This window comes from Amia ocellicauda, chromosome 17 (genome assembly GCF_036373705.1).
Source record: "Amia ocellicauda isolate fAmiCal2 chromosome 17, fAmiCal2.hap1, whole genome shotgun sequence".
Lineage (NCBI taxonomy): Eukaryota > Metazoa > Chordata > Actinopteri > Amiiformes > Amiidae > Amia > Amia ocellicauda.
Window position 1 is genome coordinate 5,234,003 of NC_089866.1, and position 23,483 is coordinate 5,257,485.

A 23,483-nucleotide genomic window follows, 5' to 3' on the forward strand; every position below is an offset into this window, starting at 1 on the left:
TTTTTTATTTTATTTTTCCTCTCGCACATTTCAATGCTGAGATTGATGCAGGGGCAGGGCTGGTTGCATGAAACACAGTAAATATCAAACTAAACATTTATATAAACCTTTCCACTTCGTTAAGGTATCGACCGCAGTATTTGTGATGATGGGTAGATCCATTACCGCGACAATATACTTACAGATCAGAGGAAGAGCATTAAAGTCAAGAAGTAAGTAATTTAAATCAGTTAATATAAAGAAACATAGTAAACAAAACACTCTGTTTCAGTACATTCCATAAATAGTAATAAATAGTATTATTTTAATTATTATAATAGTATTATTGTGTGTGTTGCGAAACTGGGGAGAACATTTGATTCAGGTAATTCACCAACAAGGGGAATTCCCCCCCCTTCCAGTTACATTTATTTGAAATGTCATCTAAACAACAATTGTTTTTTCCTTTTTTGGTCCCCAAACTAACTTTTATTACAGATGAAATGGAGGTAGAGGGGAAATAATGCACTGGACTTCAGTGCAATTATATCTTACTTTAAATAATGATAAAATGCATTCCTCAAATTCAGATTCTAAGTTTAGCACACAGGCTAGGGCTTATAGCCAATCACCTTTCTCTTCATTATTAAAAAAAAAGTCTTCAAAAGAAAAACGTAATCAGCCTTGCTATGGCCATAAATCATCCAAAAAGGAGCAATTTATCGCATAATAAGAAGGGGTTTTTGTGGCACAGAAAATGAATGCAATTCTGAACTGTTGGTTGAAATATGACAAGGCCCTTCTAAGGCAGGCGTAGTCAAGGTTTTTTACCTGCGTCTTTTTTTTCCCGTAACTGGGGATAGACTGCAGCTAACCATGAGAACGGGAACGTGCTACTGAAACTTACTACAAACTGCAGTAACACTGAGCTGCTGACCCCTCTACTGTCCAGCACAATAACCCTGATTTACACATTGTGTGTTCGTCTTAAACGTCTGCCTCACGTTTCTGTTTTGGTGTTTAAACTTGATCCTGAAGATAAGACATTAGATTTGATATGACTTGCACTTAAAAGGTGCTTTATTGAGTCTAACTGGCAGTGCAGTGCTATGCTTTCTTCCTAGCTTAGCAAAGTGGCTGAAGATGGCTCTGGGAAAGCAGGTGTGCGTTCAGCACATCTGGAGCAGTCTAATGTTGCTATTTGGCAAGTACGTTTGTGTGCTTCAGCTTCTGCCAATGGGAGACCTCAAACCCAGTAGGCCCCACTGTTGAATAATTTAAGTCCTAATTAAGGAAACAGAGTGGCTGAAAACTGACAGGGTGACTTTCAAGGCCTTTAGCACCAGTCAAAAAAACTAAACAAAAATCCACTCTTTGTCTCTCTCCAGCTTTTAATCCCAAACTCTGTCCCTGTCTCCAAGTCTCTGCAAATCTCTCTTTTTGTCTCTCGAATGCAAGCCTTGCTGCTGTAGGAACGAGAGACCTAGCAGTGAAGCCAGGAGTCTCGCAGCACTGTCACAAGTGTGATAGGGCAGGAAGGCTCATTGAATCCTCCAAGGATGCAAATGAACAGAAGGTAATGTCCTTGATTTATAGACTTTGCCGCCTCTACAGCCACTGACTGTCACAGAGCCATTTTTCATTTTAAGGGTGACTGTCCTGACATTCAGCCCAGGTTTATTTATTTATCTTAAAGATGAACGTCATAGTTACACACACACACACACACACACACACTTACTTAAATGCATTTGTACATTACAATCTGAGTACCTATCAGTTCACTCATTCACAAGTTGTCTTTGAATGTGCCTTTTAAGACAACACGGTGATATTGTGACACCCCTGGAGTTACACATGTGTGATGCAATTCCTAACCAACGGCATCCCTACTTGTGTTTTAATGCAACTCATCATTAGGTAAATGAATAGAAAAACATGTTTATTTACAATGTGTGTACTGTACACACTGGTTCATCTACATAAATATGTCATTAACTCCGTTTCCAACAACATGTACACAATTTATTGGTACCACAAGACAGGAGGTATTTACCGACACAGAAGAACCTTTGCCTGGTCCAGTTGACCTCTTCTTTAAAATGTTGCTATTTAAACCTTTGTGCTTCAAAACTTCAGTAAATATCATTGTTTGCTTGTTTTGGAGAGGGGGTGAAATCTTGGCAGTGCAACAACAGGGTCTCAACAACCCCAGCTGCTTCTTTCCCAGTCAGACAGCTTTCCCTTTTTATTTCGAGGAGTGCGGAGCGTAAAGCCAGGCATGCAGCTACATATGGCCCAATTGTTTCCCCTTGAAGCAGGTGGCAAAGATTTTCAGCGGAATGCTCAGATCTGCAGCTCAAGCGCTGGCGGGGGCAGCCGGGCCATCAGTGTGATCACAGTGCCCTCTATTGGCGACCGGCTGGAGGCGCAGGCTCCACAGAGTCAAGGTGACTTCCCTCTCATGCCGATTTACAACTTGACTAGGTGCCACCAGTGGGAAATGCTTCAGAGCGGGTGTCCAAAATAAGCACTTCACTTTACAGAATAAATGAAGCTGCATGTTCTTAAAGAGCCCGAGACTCGGAGGATTAAACTTTTATGACACCAGATATTTTGAACTTTGATTCTCCGGAGCGATTAAACATCCTCGGACGCAGGCAGGCGAACAAATTGAGTCGGATTGGCTGCAGTTTTTCATCCCGAGCAGCGAGGGAAGGCAAGAGTAGCACAGGCCCCTGTACACCACACTCCAGACTCCCATCTTTTTATAGTTACGGTAATTCGTCTTGATACGGGGGTTCTTCGGTTTTCCGTTCCACATAAATGTCTTTAATCATAACTTTGCAATGGTTGACTATTAATCCCACCTGCTTAGAAACCTGCAAGAAAGCACATTCCTCTTAGGGTGGCCATCCCTTCAGATCAGCCTCACATGGTGACAGGCAACTAAGATGGCCTGCATTGCCTTTGCCAGTGATTCTTGAGCTCAGTTTACAGACTCTGCAACACTATCAACTAATAAACGAATTAAGAAAGTAGATTATTAGAACTGTGATGTCAAGGTGGTGTAAGAAGAAACCCAGAACTTGCAGATTCCTGAACACGACTGCGCTGTGATAAATGCTGCCGATGGCCTTGTCCTAATGGCCAGGGCATCATTCCCTTAGCCAAGCGAGTCTATGCCAAAATAATCTGTATTTACCCTCTACTACATATTTCTGATGGGGTTGTCTGAACTCATGAACAGTGCATTACTGCCAGTGCATCTACAGTTAGTGACAGTCAATGCCATTGGGCACACGGGCAGCGATCTTCTCACAGTGCCTCGAAGTTCATAATCTTTCAATTTTCCCTGCCAGGCGTCAAATGTAGGAAGCTAAAAAGTCAGAGAAAAAATTGTCCCACACCACCCTGCCCCCACGCCTCTGAGGAATATAAAAAGGCACATATTAAAAAAACCACTTGGATAAACAGCAGCGTTTTATTGGACCACGGACATTCCAAGCTGTCTGAGCAGACCGGACAGTTCGTGTTTCCTTTCTCCATTATGAGTAATTTTTCTGCTCTTTCTCAACCTTTAATCATTTTATAATAACAGTTCGACATCCCCACATGTGCTGAGATATACAAGTAGCTCCGTTGCATGATGGGATACTGTTTGACTGTGGCTTTAAATGGCCCGGTTGTATGGCAGCCAATGCTGTCGTGATTTGGGTTTTTCTGTCCGCGGTACAGAGTAGGAATTGTTCTGTCTGGATTTGGACATCTACGGAAAAGAGGGAGAGCTGGAAATGAAAGCAAGCAAAGATTCGTGCTGGCCATTTTATTATACATTAGAATTGGCATCGGATGAAATAGTATGTGTAGGACAATTTGAGCCTATATATTGTTCTTTGTGCTTTTTCTCTTGACTGAGTATTACAGAGATTTAAAGGTCATTGTATATAAGCAAACCAAAACTCAATTGGGTTCAGTTTCAGTTTTGAGGGCAAGCTCTCTGTAAACTGAGGACACATGTAAGGGATGCCCCCTGCTGGCTGCTAGATGTTTACCCCTCTATGGAAGATGTCTAGCAGGTCCATCTCTGGGACAGAGGCCAATCTGAGGCCAATACAGGCCCAATGAGGTCAATAAATTCATTACACCCTGCCGCACAGAATACAAACACTTTCCACAGGGGAAAGAGCCAAACACAGCCCTTTTCCCCACCATTGCCTTATAGAATTACAGCTGCCTCCTGTCCAATCCGTTGGGGTCCTGGCTGGGGTCAGGACCTTGTTTTGGCTGTCTCTCACACTGCCTGCTGGGAGACGAGGTCAAACCCCTTTAGCTTGGCACAGTTGCCAGGGCCCCCATCGCTCCAAGACCCCCGCTGAAGTTCAAGGTGAAAAGATCCAAGACAAAAGCGAAGCCAGAGAGCAGCTGCTTTGTGTTATCCACCACCCCACAGCTCTGAAACACTAATCACCGAGCTCTCATGTTATTAATTAACGTGTTTCTCTCTTCTTCAGAAGAATGGAGGAACACGTCGCAGGGTTTGAACTTCCACGCTCATTTTTCCGACCTTCACTTCATTTGTTTGGCCCTGTTTGTTTGCACACTTCAGCTTTTTGCTCGTTCTGCAGCTCTGTCACTCTCTCGGAGTGATGGGGGGAGAGTGTGGATGAGGGGGCAGGAGGGAGAGAAGCATACAGGGACCGCCACTTGTTCGTTTTCATTTAAATTGTTATTGGCTCATTTCAGGGAATTCACAGAGCCCCATGATTCATGACCGAAGTCTCGCTTAGGAAAATATAATCAAGTGCAAGAAGGTTTTCATCCAAGTGGGTTCTGCATGTGGCCTTTTACAACGTCATGTAGAGATAATGGCAAGCCTACAGAATTTCCATTTGCTGATACAGAACAGAATTTGTGGAATGCTCGAGCCACAAACGGAACGACAGAACTCAAAAACGGAACAACAGAACAAAAAAAGACCAGCACAACAAACTTAAAATCCTCATTTGCTCCTACGCAGACAAACAGTTGCTACTGTGCAGACTGCCTAAGACTGAACATCAGAAAATGAGCGGAGGAGAGGCAGGGGTTTCTACATTCAATCTCAGCTTGCAATGGGGCTCAGAGCACTGCCAGCTTTAAAGAGGGTTCTCAGAAGCTTTTTAAAGTAGAAACTAATAACATGACAAACAACACCCCAGTGCAAATCCCTTTAGAGACGAGGACAGGGAGAGGAGGAGACATTAGGAAAATTAAAAGGCAGAATTTAAACATGTCCGTATAGAGAAAGTCACACTGTGTAGGATGGCACTGCCCGATGAGAAACCCAGATCTGCCAGTGCGACCCAGCACACCGCTGGGGGAAGGATGTGTGTGCCGGAAGCGTTTCTTCTCCCACATTGCCAGTGCAGGCAGTTCAATGCACACCAAGAGCTGTGCTGGTTTTTCCCGTTCTGGATCGGACGAGGCAGTGGAGTGCCCTCTGTGGTTCTGCTCCTCTGCCTGTTCTCTATTCTCTCTTACAGGCAGCCCTGGCAGAGGGCCACCTGACCTGGCTGGTAGGCGCGGCATGGGCACAGCCTGCGGAGGCCAGGCCCCCCCCCCGCACAGCTGAACAGCAGCGTCTCTTTCTGCAGGCAGCACAGGCGGCGCCGGCGGTGGTACGCCGGGTACAGGTGGCTCACCTCCGTCACAGCACCCGAGCAGGTCAGGCCCAGTCTGGAAAAAAGAATATATCTTATATGACAAAACGTCATGTCAGGTGTGACATGTATGTATCAGTGTGAAGAGAGTCTAATTCCCAGTACCTTTTGAAGGAGGCAGGGCTGTTGAGGAGGTGAAATAAGGCTGGCTCACACACCAGAGACACCTGGTGACAGGCTGCCACGCAGGACTGGCCCGGGGCTCCCAGGTGCGGGACCAGGGTGCTCTCCGGGGGCCAGGTGGGAGGAGGGGCACGGCAGAAATCCTGAAAACAGACGCTGGGAATGAAGCGCTGACCTGGGCTAGCAGGTGAGACGAGGGAACATTTCCTCATATCTGCAGGGGGCAAAAACTGTGCCGTGTGCCAGAAGGTATGTATTTTACCTGGTGAGAGACGTAGGCAAAGACTCTCTCCAGCATGCCCTCACTGGTGAACTCATAGGGAGTGAAGGGCTCCACCTGGGACAGACAGACACAATCGAGACTCCTGAGATGTATAACGGGAAATCATAAACAGCCAGAAGCCCTTTCAAATGAGAAAGATCAATGTGCTTTAAGTGTCTTTGCCCTTTTGTTTGCCCTTGTGCATCTCTGACCTGTGTGCGCAGAATGGTCCTGACAGCGTGCCGGATCTCGGTGGAGTTCCTCGCGTCCACCGTCCACACGTAGGGTTTGCCGATGAAGTTCTCGGCGTAGGGGTGCTGGGAGTGCACCTTAGAAACACACACAGTTCACAGAGACAGGTCTATTGTCTGTATAGCATAAGGTCTTTGCTTCAGGCAGGCAGGTGCTTCATGTGAATGCTTTCAATTATAGGCCTCCTTAATCCCTCACCTGCTAAATACCTGGGAAAGGTGGTAATTGTGATCAATTACGTAAATAATACACTCAATTACTTAGCTTAGAGCTCAGGGTGGGACAAAAACATGTCTCCCATCGAAGACCACACTGAGTTTTATACATAGTGTGAGGTTTCCATACTATATACATTTTGTCAGAGAAATACATGCCAGTGATGATGCGGGATGACATAGGGGCCTCGTCCTTTGTGACTTTTGTAGGCCTAAGACAGGGACCCTACCTGGCGGGTCGTGGGCTTTCCTTTGTAGAATTCACTGTTTTGAGGGGAGTGGGGCGGCTGGAAGCGGGGCTGCAGAAACACACAGCCAGACGCGATGGACTCCAGGGGCGCCGGGCCCTCGTAGGGGAACCCCAGTCCTACAAACAGCTGGAAAACAACTGGACAGAGTAAGCTCACCACGGGACTGGCAGTCCTCTCTCTAGCTGCACCACAGATCTGCCCAGCAGCTGCCAGAGGACATTTAAACATACCATGAAGTTGACACACTCATTGTTAGTATAGGATTCTACATGGACGTACTGCTCCATGAGTTCAGATCTACTCTGGGAAGCCTGTTACCTTGGCCCTCCTCAGTAGGCCGAGGAGTTGGTCTTGAGGCAGCAGTCCGTGGTTAGTGACGTATCCAGGCAGGCGTGGGAGGCTGCCGGGCTCTTGGTACACCGTCCCGTGGATCTCCAGCTCCTGGCTGATGGCCTCCAAGTAGCGTTCCTTCCCCTGCGGGGAGAGAGAGAGAGAGAGAGAGAGAGAGAGAGAGTGCGCCTGAGAATGAGCTGGACATGAGGCACGGGCAGGTTAACAACCAGTCTTGTTGCCCATGTGACAGAATAGTGCAACATTGATTTAGGTTAGCTGTTGTACACTATAATACAGACCAGATATTAAATTAGAAAGCGGCTTAAAAATAGATCATTCGCACACACAGGCCCAAAGACATACTGACACACTCAGCCCAAGCCCCGCAAAGGGAAAGCGTCCATTATCTTTCACACTCCTGCCCATAAACTACTCCTCATTACTTGCCACATGTAGTCTTGTTTCCCATAGACGACAGCCATGTTTTCCTTCTCGTGTGTCTGTGCCTCCTCCGCGAGCTCCTCGGTCACAAACCCCATGAAGGAGTTGTCGGGCGTATGCGCTGCAAGGGAAACCACACCAGACAGGATTTGACACCCCTCACTTTTCAAGGAAAGGTCTCTCCGCTGTTCCAACATCATATTTCAATATTTCTTCAAGCCTTTGTGCTTTTATTTTAAAATGTTCCATTCTATAGCCACCCAAGGGGCTTGCCCTGTAAAAGACACCACTCTGAGGGCCGGATCAACTTGGAGGCTGCTGAGTAAATGAAGCCTAAAAAGACAAGAGTATTCTGTATGTATAAGTGGCCCTGCTGTATCCGTCCACAGCTGTTTTATCCAATGTCCATCAACATGTTTGCCAGTTCAGGGTCTTATTTACTTAGAATCCAGCCTGCACCATTCATTTTGGGAAAGTTATGCTAAGAAAGAAATGGAAAAACATCCATTCCGGAGCAGGAAAAGCGGTTAAAGCATTTAGACGATTTTGGAACAGAAATCCAGCGTAGTGCATAGAAGACACTAGTGGAAAGCCGAAATGTATCCTTTAATAACCCTTATAAAAGCCTCGCCTGTCTCAGGCGTTTCTCACAATGTTTAGACTTTGCCTAAACCTTGGTGGCCTACACTTCCCCCCACCCCCCCTTCCCCCATCAGTTAAATTACTCCAAACACTGCAGTGACAGCGATGTGTGAGAGATGGGTATTTATTTAAGAAAATCACAGGATGGGCGGAATGTCGGGAGGAAGAAACGCAGGGTCTGCGAGGGGAAGCATTGCGGAGAACAAAAAATAAAAAGGCCCGGCCAAAAAAATATACATTGATGCATTTAAGAGACGCGTTTAAATGGGTCTTCCAAGTAAGGCCATTGTAGAGCACCCCCCCCTTTGTGTTCTGCCGGCTCCTTTGCAAGGTGACAAGACCTCGAAAGCTTCAGTAACACTTCTCTCACTCTGAGCCACTCTCCTGTTGCACTTTCTGCTGCCATCACCCCTGTCAGAATTAATCTTCTTTTATAGAACAGCCCGCATAAACACGCCACTCCAATTGGGGAGAGAGCGCGAGAGAGAGACCACATTCCATTTTATCTTTGTTTCTTTAGTACGCCAGCATGGCTAACGTTTACATAACCTCAAATTAATCCCCCGTCCCCCACCCTGTCCCCCTGCACTTCTGCTGTTTTCCTTCATCTCAATAATTTTTTTTTTTTTTTTTCTCTTCACAGCCAGCATCTTTCAGGAGAGCAGTAATGGATGGGATAGCCTCCGGACAAGAGCTCAAACCCTACTAAACTTAAATGTTGACAATTACATCTTCTGTTTGTCTTTGGAGTTGTCAGAAATTAATTTACCTTCTTGTGTGTCACCCTCTATTGTCTGTTCAACCTCCCACGCAGGCTGCACAATTATTTTGGGAGGAGAGGACCATGTGGTCAATGAAAATGAGTTGCAGGAAAAGAGTTTATCCCTTGGGTGACAAGCCCAAGGTGGTGGTCCTCTCACACAGACACACACACGGGCGTTCGTACACACACACACACACTCACGGAACATGGTCATGTACTGCAGCGGCTGCAGACTCCAGCTCCCCCACGCGGTGCTGTATCCATGCCGGTGGGCATACTCCCCCAGATTGAAGGCCGGTTCTGTGCCAAAGGAATCCAGAACTCGGAACCGGCACCTGCAGGCAAGGGCAGGGAGGAAACGTGCGGAACGAGTACATTAGTTTCACCAACTATGATCTACAGGTTGGGGTTTGTTATTTATTCCAGCTGGAGAGCTGACATTGCCCTAGACATGACAAAGTTGTGTAGGACAATTGTGGGTGGAGAACTTCTCAGATGGAGGACAGCAGGGCATGTTTCTCACCGGTAGTGCTGGAATGAGAGTCCCATTGCTCCCTGGAGCTGGACCAGGCCGTGGTAGTCGGTGTACAGCAGGTCAAAGGGTAGGGCACTCTGGATCGGGCAGCTTCCCTTTCCTGGTGCAGCTCCTATCAGGCTGAATGACAGCAGAGCATTGTGGGACACTGTTGTGTCAGCGGTGGTGGACGCAGACTTGATAGAAAGATTTAACTAATGTAGCAAGGAAATAACCAGGGAGGGTTCTTGTGTCATGTATAGATGCATGGGATTTAAGACAATAATCATAGAGAATGTTAAGTTAAGAGTGGAAACGGTAAAGGCATGCCAGGGGTGTCATGAATTGTGCAATAGGAGACGAAAGAGGTGGAGGGAGAGGTTAAGACCCCCAGTGTGTGTGGCTTACCTGTGCATGTGTGACTGAGAGCTGGTGAAGGTCAGGTTGTGTCCCAGGAGGTAGAGAGTAGCACTCATGTCCGCCCATTGCACCAGCTCCCCCAGGGGCCCCCCTCTGTCCACCATATCCCCAAAATGCTGCCCTGCACCCCCTGCCAACACCCCAGGGTACAGCAGTACCTGGAAACAGGAGGGGTGCAAATCAAATGAGGCAATGTGCATCACAACAGCATTTATTTTGATGTATTTTGTCAATTTGTCACATTAAAAGTCAGTATTTTTCCCTTGCATAAGCTGTTCATTTCCCCGGTTTCCCTGATTTGGCTTTTTAAGAAAACTGCTGCACAGCCAAGGAAGCCATTTATCATTCTGCAACCGACCTCACGACAGCCGCTCTGCACTGTGCTGCGCTGGGCAGCCGAGGCAGCATAGAACAGGCATGGTTCTGCTGATAAGCTTTCCGTTTGGAATTACGATTATCAAAAAGAGACAAAACCAAACACAATGAATGTCTAAATCCACTTCCTGTAAACTCTTGACTTGATGTCCACAGCAGAGGTTTACAACGTCAGAGGGATTGTTTTTGGGTCGGTTTATTTTTCTGTGAGTATTTTGGAAAGGACGTATGTTCCTCTTTTCCCCTCTTGGAGATCCAACAGCAATTCAATGACACGGCCAAGAGAGTTAGGAGGGAGCAGGAGTCACAAGTGTACACGCTCTGAAAAATGTGTTTCGCTCCTTTTATTCCACACTGCGGTTCTCAACCGATGTTAGATGGGCAAGGGGCACAGACTTACCTTTAAGCGCTGTTGTGACCTGTGAGCAATCTTCTGCCGCATTTTCTCCCCGGCCTCCACCCACTTCCTTGCCAGTCTCTTGATTCTCGATTGCATGAACTTCACCACAGGACCCCTGCCACTCCCGATCACCTCATAAAGGGCACTCAGGTCTGTCTGTATCTGTGCCTGTACAAAAATGCAAAAAAAGGTATGTACATGTGTGTGTGTATATATATATACACTCACCTAAAGGATTATTAGGAACACCTGTTCAATTTCTCATTAATGCAATTATCTAACCAACCAATCACATGGCAGTTGCTTCAATGCATTTAGGGGTGTGGTCCTGGTCAAGACAATCTCCTGAACTCCAAACTCAATGTCTGAATGGGAAAGAAAGGTGATTTAAGCAATTTTGAGCGTGGCATGGTTGTTGGTGCCAGACGGGCCGGTCTGAGTATTTCACAATCTGCTCAGTTACTGGGATTTTCACGCACAACCATTTCTAGGGTTTACAAAGAAAGGTGTGAAAAGGGAAAAACATCCAGTATGCGGCAGTCCTGTGGGTGAAAATGCCTTGTTGATGCTAGAGGTCAGAGGAGAATGGGCCGACTGATTCAAGCTGATAGAAGAGCAACTTTGACTGAAATAACCACTCGTTACAACTGAGGTATGCAGCAAAGCATTTGTGAAGCCACAACACGTACAACCTTGAGGCGGATGGGCTACAACAGCAGAAGACCCCACCGGGTACCACTCATCTCCACTACAAATAGGAAAAAGAGGCTACAATTTGCACAAGCTCACCAAAATTGGACAGTTGAAGACTGGAAAAATGTTGCCTGGTCTGATGAGTCTCGATTTCTGTTGAGACATTCAGATGGTAGAGTCAGAATTTGGCGTAAACAGAATGAGAACATGGATCCATCATGCCTTGTTACCACTGTGCAGGCTGGTGGTGGTGGTGTAATGGTGTGGGGGATGTTTTCTTGGCACACTTTAGGCCCCTTAGTGCCAATTGGGCATCGTTTAAATGCCATGGCCTACTTGAGCATTGTTTCTGACCATGTCCATCCCTTTATGACCACCATGTACCCATCCTCTGATGGCTACTTCCAGCAGGATAATGCACCATGTCACAAAGGTCGAATCATTTCAAATTGGTTTCTTGAACATGACAATGAGTTCACTGTACTAAACTGGCCCCCACATTCACCAGATCTCAACCCAATAGAGCATCTTTGGGATGTGGTGGAACGGGAGCTTCGTGCCCTGGATGTGCATCCCACAAATCTCCATCAACTGCAAGATGCTATCCTATCAATATGGGCCAACATTTCTAAAGAATGCTTTCAGCACCTTGTTCAATCAATGCCACGTAGAATTAAGGCAGTTCTGAAGGCGAAAGGGGGTCAAACACAGTATTAGTCTGGTGTTCCTAATAATCCTTTAGGTGAGTGTATATGTGTGGTGAAGCTCACTATTTATTTTTACATTTTAATATCTCAATTTTTTTTACTTCAACTCAAGAGACTTAAAGGGGAGATTTTTGCAACGCTTCTACGGGATAAACATGCTTCAGTGAATGACTACACTGAGAATGGCCTTCCTCCCTGCCTACACATTCTCCTAAGATGCCCACTTCTCGTTTTTCCCCCTGCGGTTCCTGGTGCCCGCGTGTGCCGGCGGCGTGGCCTCGGCCGGCTGCAGGGGGACAGAAGTCCTCTCTCTCGCTTAGGTAGGCCAGGATGGAGCAGTCACTGCCGTCCACTCCATAGAACACATAGCAGGGGTCAGAGCGCCACCCGACTCGCAGGAACTGTGCAGAGAAGACAGGCAGCATGCGGGTCAGGGTGTGTATCTCCCACACAAATATACAATCTCCATGATCAGTACAGGTCCCATCTGTATTATCACCAGCAACCCAACAAATAGACTAATATCTCTCTCTATAATTGCTTTGAACTTACAGTGGAGACTGCTTATAGCGATCACGGTTATAGAGATCAACTGCTTATATGGATCACAAAGCTTGGGACGGAATCGTTCCTATACAAATGCTGTTTAAATAATCCGCTTATAGTGTTCATTTTGGGTCTTTTCATACATTTCAACATATGGAGAAATTACTTTTCACAGAGCCGACGCACAAAACGGAGGTAGCCTCATTTTTTTGTAGGCTAGTTATTGTTATGCAGTTTTTATTTTTTGACAAAGATCAGAATATTTTATGATTACGTTTGTTTTCAAACTCTGCTACCAGTTCGGCATTGATAGCCTACAGTTTATTTATTTTAATTGAAATGCACCTAAACCACCTGGACGGACGTGATTGCTATAAGCGGTCTCCACTGTATTTGAGGTTTTGTTAACAGGAAGTTCCCTTTCTGTTTTTAAATCTGTCACACTATCCCCCCCATTTAAACGGCCTGCCTGCTGGCAATATTAAGGGGAAACATTCTATGATATGTAATCTGTGTAGCAAGCCTTCCGCTATCGTATATTTTGTGTAGTGTGTCAGAAATACTGTTCTCCCTTTTACATCTCTCTGTCAGGAGGGGTTTTTCAACTTGGAGAGTCTAATTGACTTTTACAGCACTTCTAGCTACACGGTGACCATGTAAATCAGCGTGAAACGTCTTACAGGGGCTTGTTATACATCATAACTTGTTCAATGTTGTTTTTCAAAGGCCCCTATGAACTCTTGAGCACTTGAGCAGTTCTGTGCTCACCTGTGTGTGTCTGTGTCTCCGTGTTGCTCTCTATTCTTTCCCCAATTAAAATGACTTACCTGTACCTTCCCTGCACACAGGGGGAAATTTGGATCATCGGGAACTTCACAAGCCTCAGGGTGACCTTAAGAAGAAAACCATGAGCACGAAATCCATAGAGGATAGAAGGGAATCAAAATAAAACTCAAAGAATAATCTAACATCATGCAGTTTAGTGTTTTCCTAGCTGAACCATGAAATAGAAGGCCACAAAATCAATATCAAGCATACTTTGGATGACAGGAACGGTCACCTGAAAACCCTCAATGACCATTTTTGAGTTAGACCATATAAACATCTCGATCTATAGAGACTTCTCATACCAATGATAGATTTCTTCATACTGCAGTTAAAATCTATATACAAATTTTATTATTCAACCATTTCAACATTGGTCTTTCCTGTGGTCAAGTGCAATAGTCATAGATTCTCAATTGGACAACCATGATTGCCATCAATGGTGTTTTATCAAGAGAAACCATTGGGAAGGGTTAAACGTTGGCCTGTCAAGGTGACTCTTTCCAAATCCCATTATTCCCCCTAGCCCAGTTGGGATGCGAGCAGGAATCACCTGGAATAACCCCCTCTCCTGCCCGACTCGCTCACACACTCCCTCGTTGTTCTCGGAGTCTCCCCCCACCGGGGGAAGCCAAACCAAACAGAAATTCCGTGTGTACAATAACACCGTAAAAACGAATGCCCCCTCGTAAAAAAGGCGCGTGCTTTCCTGGCTACGTATCCACTGCTTTGGCTATAAACGAAACGAAACAAACACACACATACAAGAGAAAACTACCCGGCAACAAAATCCGAAAGGGTGACATAAAGCCATAAAAGTTGACCGTTTCATTTTGCAAATGGAAGAGAAACGGCCTGCGAAGCTGGGGCATGGGGGGGCTCTACCGCAACCCGATCTGTTTTATAGAGCTGAGGTAATCACTGGAGCGGGGGTGGGTGGCGTGTATGAATCGCATTATTCTCAGGTGCATGTTCACCGCGCTCCCCCTGAGGGACTCTAAAGCTGTGCCCCTAACACACTGACCCTCCCCACTGTGTATTGTAAAGCTGACGGTAGTCCTGGCTATTAACAAATTCATCATTACCGTTTCCCCACCTTTCTGGTCCCCTCATTAAACACAGGGGACCTTCTGGTATTAACCCGGTACCTGTAATGCATATTTTGGGTACGCGTTTCTGCTGTCATGAATGTGTCTGACTATTAATGTAGCCATATTATCTGCTTCAGAAACGTGTTATTGACTGGAACACCCTTTCAACAATACCACAGATGCTTTGGGTCTTCCTTTTTTTTAGTCAATGCTAGTGTAAAGTTTTGTCTCCAGTGCTGTAGGTATGGCAGGCTCGTGGCTTAGCACTGATGATCTTATGCATGTCTCTTGCTCTCACCAAATATCTACCAGCCCTAAAGTGAGGTGGCCTCTTGTGCAGACCTTTGATTATTTCTAGTATAAAAAAAGTAACCAGAATAAAATCACAAGGAACTGTTCCAAAGGACAAGAAGTCTCTTTCTTATTGGCTTTCGTGTGATAACTTTTAGCCAACCGTTTGTACGCGTGAACACAGGATAGACCTGGGACATGGAACTGCCATGGAGTTGGACTGCAAGTTTTGTTGCATCTAACCCTCCAGCACTGTTCAGCAGGGTCAGTAAATTCCTGCTGAGATTTGAGTAGATCTTGTCTAGGTGTTGTCCTGCACTAATGTAGGTCAGTAGAGTTCTACCTCTCAGTGGAGTGAGATTATGGGGTCCAGCTGTTGGGTTTCTCTGGAGAAGTTGGTCCAGCTTCTGTGACACCCTCAGCAGCTCCCTCTCCATAGTGTGAACTAGATTCTCGTGGTCCTGTTTAAACCTGGATGAGAGGCAGATTGATGTTGGTGGTACATACAGTGCTGGCTGGTATACCATTGGGTCCATTCACCTGCCCATTGACCACTCCCAGAGCCTTTAAGTCTTTGGAATGAATGCATTATAAAAGGGGGAATAACTTAGTTAGTAACTAGGAGGTCTGTTAGAGATGGAGTGGGGAAGGTGGAAGAGCTTACCGCTGGAGGGCCTGGATGAGGTCGTGTAGACCAGACGGGGGGTTGTCTCGCGTCAGGCGCTGGATCTGCGAGCTCAGGGCCTCCAAGCGCAGGGCCAACCTCCTCACGCTGTGCTGGGGGCCGTCTGGGACACATAAGACTCATATTAGAGAGCGTGACAGCTTGACCTACATCAGCCTAGTCACGTGTCAGGCTTGTTTCAGGTCCACATCCAAAAGAGAACAGGGTCGTTGTGAGAAATGTTAATATACACAACAAACTAAAGGAAATCTCAATAGGATACGCAGCAGAAATGCCAGTGTTCTCTAGGTGTACATAAGAACATAAGAAAGTTTACAATCGAGAGGAGGCCATTTGCCCCGTCGTGCTCGTTTGGTGTCCATTAATAACTAAGTGATCCAAGGATCCTCTCCAGTCTGTTTTTGAATGTTCCCAAATGGTCTCTTCAGCCACATCGCTGGGGAGTTTGTTCAGATTGGGACGCCTCTCTGTGTGAAGAAGTGTCTCCTGTTTTCTGTCTTGAATGCCTTGAAGCCCAATTTCCATTTGTGTCCCCGGGTGCGTGTGTCCCTGCTGATCTGGAAAAGCTCCTCTGGTTTGATGTGGTCGATGCCTTTCATGATTTTGAAGACTTGAATCAAGTCCCCACGTAGTCTCCTCTGTTCCAGGGTGAAAAGGTTCAGTTCCTCAGTCTCTCAGTAGGACGTTCCCTTCAGACCTGGAATAAGTCTGGTTGCTCTCCTCTGAACTGCCTCTAGAGCAGCGATATCTTTCTTGAAGTGTGGAGCCCAGAACTGTCCACAGAACAATGCTGCCCTTGTTCTCAATTCTACACTTTTGACAATATACCCTAACATTGTGTTTGCCTTTTTTATTGCTTCCCCACATTGTTTGGATGGAGAAAGTGAGGAGTCCACATAGACTGCTAGTGTACAGATACTGAAGGTAGCCAGTAAACATGGGAATAGTGCATACCACTCAGTTGTGTACTACAGCTACTACACACTGGGGGTGTGACGGGATAAGATTACTAGGTCTTTGAGTGAACGTGGCGGCTCCAATTTTACACCACTGGAAATCAAACAAACTGAATTAACAGTCAAAGCCGGCACAGGCCTCCAAGAGTTGGCACTCACTGTCATCGAGCAAGGTGTTAGTGAAACCCAACCCTTATTAAAGAGCCATAAATCAACGGCAAATTACACCAATTCACGGCGACCGCAAGTAACACAAGAACCTGATCCCTATAATTGGGAATGCTATTACAGCATGCTGTTTGTGGGAAAGCCATAAAGTAGGCAATGCACGGCCACAGACTCACACACACACACACACATACGTGACCTCGTTTTTAGGCCCAAAGCCCTGTGTCATCCCAATCCTTGGGTCCACCACTGGGTCAACATGGAAAGAAACCAGGCATATTAAAATGAGCAGCATTGATTCAGTGTTAATACAACTGATGGGGAAGAAAAGAACAGAAAACACATTGAACAGGGTTCGAAACAGGAAACAACTGAAATAACAGGACTGTACGGTAAACAATTCTTTCATTTCCTTTTTTGCGAGGGGGGGGTTATGATAATTAAACTGGGAAAGGCCTCTGTTTGAAGCTGTGGTCTTCTAGTCCAGACATCACTCAGTGTTTTGTTGGTTTTCTTGTTTAAAAGGAAAATGTTGATCAAATAATATTATGCTATGGAGTGGACAAACCTGTCTGCACTCCAAGACCGCAAAAGGTCAACATCCTGTCTGGCATTGTCGATCCGTACACCAGAAAACCCAACGGTCTTCTCCCAGACCCCCACCACAGAGATCCCCCAACCTGAGTTTGAAAACCACCGTCTTACCCGGTTCCCTCTTGCCCCATTAACGCAGCCACCACTGAATGACCTCATTTCATCCGGCCATATTTACCCAGCTGGAGCGGCAGTTTGTGCCTGACCAACGAGAGTGCCAACGAGAAAATAACATTTACAAAAAAAATAAAAATAAGAAAACTGCTTAATGTTAAGCTTGGGAACAATAAGGAAATGAAAGGGGATTTCGTTTCCTCTGTTATTTCACCGGGGGCTGGCTGTGAGGCCGTGTGTCTGTCAGAGAGGCACAGTGAGTCACTCAGTACAGGTGCTGGCGGCCGAGCTCCAAGCGGCCCCCTGGCTTCACCCACCCCACACATCTCCTCTAACCCTTGCACTCCCATCCTCCCTGCACAAAACTGCTGAATTTCCTCACTGTGAGATAGACTTTGTTTTCATTCACCCTAGTCCTCAAAATCATATTAAGATTTTAGCCCAAAACTTCCACTTAACAACTTTTCCATTATTACTACTGTTCAGTTTCCTGTACAATTCCTGTTATTCCCGTTGTCCCGTTGGAAACCCTCAAAAGACTTGGACTGCAATTCAGTGGAATCATTTGAAGGAAATTTAACTTTTTCTCGACTAAATTTTGCAGCACGAGGGCCCCCGTTTTGACACGTAGGCGAAGTTTATTCTTGTCATTCGCTTTCATAGTGATACTGCAGTCTACTGATTGGCTTTGGAACATGTTCACATTTAAAGATAGGAAAGAAAACAGTTGTCAGGTGAATAATGGAAATACACATGTAAACTCCACTGCCAATGCAAAATGAACGAATGAATGATTAATGAGTGTCAACACAAATACAGTGAAACCTCGACTGGGGATGGATTACAACTACTTTCTGAAGACACGAGCGATTGATCCAGTTTCTTTAATTCCTCCTAAGAGCGGATAGAGCAAATATGGGGGGGTGAGGTCGTTGAATGATGCCTTCCAGTTAAAGGTTATCAAAACATGGCCGCTATGATTCACTGAGCCTTTTCCACTTGACTTGCATGACCAGATACTGCAAGATTAATCGTTCAAGAAATTACTAGGACTATAACCGAGTTCTAGATCCCACCCTGATTCTCAATCCCAGAATCGGCGCCCTCCGCACTGTTGTCTGTCCTCAGTGCTGTTTCCTTGGTTTGTGTGATGTGGTTGTGCTATGAATATCAGTTTGTGTTGAAAAGTGTTTCTGCAGACTAATGAAGACTGGGGATGGACAGTCCTTCACCGTACCATTTTCCTTCCCTGCCCCCAGCTTTGCGGAGTCATTTATGTTGCGACCGCAAGACGTCTAACAGCAAAATGAGAGTGTCTGGCAAAAGAAAACAAAAATCCACATCCTCAAAATTAAAGTATTGCTCACCATTCACAGCTGGTGACTTCCCCGGAGGCATTTCTCTGGACGTCTCTGGAACCAAGAGACTTTGCAGGAGCAGGGTGAGCAGGGACAAGGTCAGGCACAGCACCAGACACCCTCTAGAGGCAGCGAGAGAAAACAACACCTTACATTTCGTGCTCAACCCTGGCATGACCTTGATTATTTTGATCTCAAACGTTAAAATAAATCTTTTTGTGCATGTTGGATACTTTTTTATATAAAATAATACAATAAAAAAAAACTATTTAAGCTGAAAAAACAAACAGCAGACAAAATTGTTCACCATTGCGTTTTCAAAAGGAGCACGATGTGGACGTACAAAAATGCAGCATAACTCAGTGGTCTGAATGTATGCGGTTGTTTTGTTTTGTTTTGTTTTGTTTTTCCAGCCCGAACGCCTGAGCTAGGCCTCTGTCACATATCTTAGCCAAGCCTCAGACTGATGCAGATTGTTCCAGTAGGCCGGGGCTAAGCCAAGCCAAACAGAACCCCCTGATGGTTTATTTTTTACATTTTTCAGAGTCCTTGGCAACACACAAAACAGAACAGAGCAGAACAGAGCATCTCACAGCTTTTACTCTGGTATTAGGTTTTAAAGTTAGGGGGAATAAGGCCACCACCCAGAAAGCCAGTGCCCCACTTTGTAGTTTGCAGGAATGAAAGTCAATACATTCATAAAAAAGCAAGAGAGACAGTGATGGTGTTCAGCTTCTAGAGACGGATAGATTAATCTGTACTTACTTTACTGTAATAAATTAACGCTGTACTTCGTATCGACCCAATCTATTATCTTAGAAAAATGATTTTGAAACGGCTTCTCCGTCACTTCGATGGCATTTTCACACACGAAATGATACCAACAGCACTAACAATAGATCTGCCCGTGCCACACTAGCACAGACAGCAATTCGACTATCTCGCACCGCCACACCGATGATGAAGCATTCGTATCAATGGGTGAGACAGTTGACGGTTGTTTCGTGGGGTAGGTCACTTCATATCAAGGCCTGTCAGGGAAAGTGTGCGTTGGTGTCTGTGTGCACTGTTCTTTATTTATGTCTTCAGTGTGCGAAGCTTGCAATCGTCGCCTATCTCTGCATTTGTGGCGCTGTGGGCTGCGTGCCCAGGCTCCTGCTAGTGGTGAGATAAATAGTACAATGGAGTGAGCGGTTCTTGGGATGATACGAGCCTGAGAAAAAATAATAAACAACGATAATGAATGCAACATTGATATGAAAGAGTGCCGTCACAATCAGCCATAACCCTGGGTGTAAACAATGTGTCATTTTCAAATAAACAAGTAAATTGAGGGATCTTTTTCCACACTGTGTCCGGTCTGTTGCTTGTCCAGGCTGGTTAAACTAAAGTCTCTTTTTTTTGTTTCTTAATGTATCTCGTATCTCCCTCCCCTCTCCTCCAGGCAGGCCTGTTTAACCCCTTACCTCCTGGGCCGGATTGAGAGGTGCATCCTGAGCTCACTGGCTGGCCCGCCGGTGCTGATTTCCCACTGGGACACAGAAACAGAGGGAAGTAGAGTCGTCTCTGGGGACGGCCGGGGCACTCATGCCTGTCTGCAGTGATAGTTGAGAGCTGCAACACAATGTGAGTTCACAAAGTTGTGTAGCTGTGGAGGGAGGTTTTGTAATGTATTGAGTCTTGTTTTAACTAGCTGTGCGCACTATTCTACTTTTTAAATCTCGTGTCTTCAGCAGCCTAGCAGTTACAACAACAACAACAACAACAACAAGGAAAGACTTTGCAGGATTTGGGTTCCACAAATACCAGGAAGCCAGGAATTCATAGGTTGCAACACATTACAGATTGAAAGAAAAGCTGCAAAATGTCTCCGCTCACATTGAGTCGGAAATGGAAACAAAGCCCTGGGTCCTGTAAAGCACACTGCCTTCTCTCTCCCGGGCTCTCGGCTGTTACAGGAGGTGTGTCTACAGGACTGGCACACAGGAATGTAAACCTTAACAGATATTAGGAGGAGCCATTTGGTCTTACCGGCTGAAGGCAATACTCGCAGGCTCAGCAGCGTCAGGGCCTCCTCCCCCCTTGGAAGATCCACGAGAAGCGGGGAAAAACTTTGTGCTGAACACCTCTCTCTCTCTCTCTCTCTCTCTCTCTCTCTCTCTCTCTCTCTCTCTCTCTCTCTGTCTGTGACTTGCAGCTCCTGGTAAGGCATCTCCCAGTTGCCAGGGTAATCCCCTTCCCCTGAGCGAACACAATAGCACCGAGGCAGGCGGCCTCTCGGGAACAATGCGGCCTTCCAACGAGACAGGGTTGCTTTCAGTTCGGCCGGGGCTTTTCACCCACGATTCAACCCGTCTTCACAAGAAATAGAGACGATGAAATTCAGAGAACAGCAAACCCTTCCCGGTAGTTTTGGCCTCAGGTGTTCATTAATGCATTAATAGTCCATGTTTTGGCACTTGAATTCCAGTGTGTCACTTGTAAGTGGACCTGCACTGTGGTTTCCTCTTTTGGTCACACTCAAACTGTAGCTTTTGTGTGTCAAATCCTAAAGACACTCGATGCTGTATTTCTGTGCTTGAAAGATCACATATTTGCAAGTTATATACAGATCAGTCAACAAGAAATCTACTTTAGAATGGACCTCAAACAGGTTGTCTTCATTTGAGCATTATGTTTATGATGAACACATCCTATGCAATACTGTGAGGCCAGGACCTGGGAGAAGATATCGAATATAGGACACAGGTCTTCTGTCCTTCAGGATTTTGCTCGCCGTTGTTCCAGAGCTTGATAAAGAGAGATTTCAATAAGATTTGAATAAAGGAATGATTTCTAATTCCAAATCAATACAAAATAACTAAAGTAAATAACATAATACTGAGGTTAATTAATCTGCAAGATGGCGCTGTTATAAACTGTGTCTCTATGACTTTACTCGTGCTGGCCAGCAGAGGGTGATTTAGGCCCTGCTGTTTGTCGTGTCCTAATGCTGCTCTCTAAATAACCCGCAATATTTTGAGTCACCATCAGACCCAGGGGCAGTACTGTTTGCAAGCACAGCATTTGGTTCTTTTATGCAGAAGGTTAGAATATATTGAGAAGGGGCCGCTGAAAAATACATACTAGTTTACACATTCGGTGTGTGCTTATCTCGACTGTGCAGTAAAGATAATTGTCTCCTTTTCGCAGATGTGTGTGAGTGGCTGATGAAGAAGCCGTGGTATGATAGCAGAACAGGGTGCGTCAATGTTTGCTGCTCCACTGTGCTTTATTTATGTATAATGTATATCTTATTACACATATTAGGGCTGCTGTTTTAAAGCTGTTTAGTGCAGTGGACTACAGGAACTTGCTTTCCTTTAATTGTTTTCTTTTGTTTGTTTTTTAGGCCCTGGTGCAAAATATTTAATCTCGTATTCGAACAATTCCATGGAAATCTGTCTCTCTGTAAATCAGATGACGGATGTATGGGGAAACCTGTTCAATCTGCTTCAGCACCCAGGCACAGGACTGCAGTGTGTGTCTGAAGGGCGTGATGTCATCAGGCAGAGACCGGAAGGATTTGATGAGCATAAGCCCCCCATAAGCCTCAGCTTTAAGACTTACAAGCTGATAAACCATCTGTCTCCTCCCACCGCAGCCAGTGCAACTGCAGAAACCCAATACCTCAACATTCAGTGCTGGGTTATTTAAAACATCTGAACATGGAAAAATGCAGGATCCCTAATCCCGTGAGGCTAATTTATGTTCTTGTATACATTTAACTCCTGGGTTGTTGACACATATTTTAAGTGAACAAACATAGTTTCCGAAGTTATATTGTAATGGTAAAGGTAAGGCTCGGTGCTTCCCTTTGTAACTTATTGTACCATCTTCTATAGAGAGGTTATTTATGTGTAGGGAACCATTACTCTCCGGACATTTGTCATATTTTGGGCTACAGTGTACATTGATGTGAGGGCCCTGTACATCTACAAACACATTAACACAAGAAACATAATTTGAACCCCTTTCTATTATGAAACCTTCAATAGCCAACTGTGCATGAATTAGACAATCATTGGCAAAATCCATATGGTAGAATATGTATAGTACTGTATGTTATCGACAGTTTAAGAAACCTTAAACTCGTATTGTCAACTGAATTTCATTCTACTTTATGTCTGTCTTCCTCTGAAGCGAATTTCTTCCTCAAAAATAAATACAAATAATCTACTAATGTTCAAGCCTGCGAGTCATTCAGAACAACACTGTGGCAAAAACAATCCAAACAGTAACCAGAAATAGAAAAAGGCGGGAATGACCGCTAAATTGAATTAACTGTAATAAACAGCATGCATTTCATGCGACCCAGCTGGCTTCAGAAGGAGACAGACCTCTGTGTTGTAAAGTCGCCAGTGCATTTCCTGTCCCTCGCTACCAATTAAACATATTTACAAGCACATGAAGCCTTAGGTTCCCTTACCAAAAAAATGGGTGCAACCTGTTTTTGGCATATACTAGCAACTCGTAACAGGTTGCAGTAACATTTGCAGCAAACTCACAATTTACCATGCAAATAAGGCTGCTGAAACCTCTCTCTTGCAACCAGTTGTGAAAAGGTTGCAAAAACTGGTAGGCTGCTGTAATATTGCAGCAAACATCTGTGCGCGCTTTATGTATAAATTATTTATGAATTATATGGCTATGTCTAAAAAACATAAAAACACCTCAAAAAGATCTGTAATGCATTAATTTTATCGTTGTTTAGAAGTGAACATACACTTCACTGAGAAAACAC

At 45.2% G+C, this 23,483-nt stretch overlaps 1 protein-coding gene across 1 annotated transcript; it reads right to left on the reverse strand.

Annotated features, from left to right (window-relative positions):
* Positions 1-1,962: 1,962 nt before the first annotated feature.
* On the reverse strand, positions 1,963-20,818 carry LOC136712819 (alpha-1,6-mannosylglycoprotein 6-beta-N-acetylglucosaminyltransferase B). The gene is made up of 18 exons (XM_066689608.1): positions 20,732-20,818; positions 20,167-20,314; positions 18,710-18,822; positions 15,490-15,613; positions 15,169-15,296; positions 13,446-13,510; positions 12,297-12,473; positions 10,673-10,840; positions 9,886-10,055; positions 9,487-9,618; positions 9,165-9,298; positions 7,561-7,679; positions 7,103-7,258; positions 6,764-6,910; positions 6,279-6,395; positions 6,067-6,141; positions 5,787-5,947; positions 1,963-5,697 (listed from the first exon to the last, which is right to left on the reverse strand). Exons 2-18 carry the CDS (start codon positions 20,190-20,192, stop codon positions 5,499-5,501), a joined length of 2,211 nt encoding a protein of 736 aa, XP_066545705.1. The 5' UTR covers positions 20,193-20,314; positions 20,732-20,818; the 3' UTR covers positions 1,963-5,498.
* Positions 20,819-23,483: the final 2,665 nt, after the last annotated feature.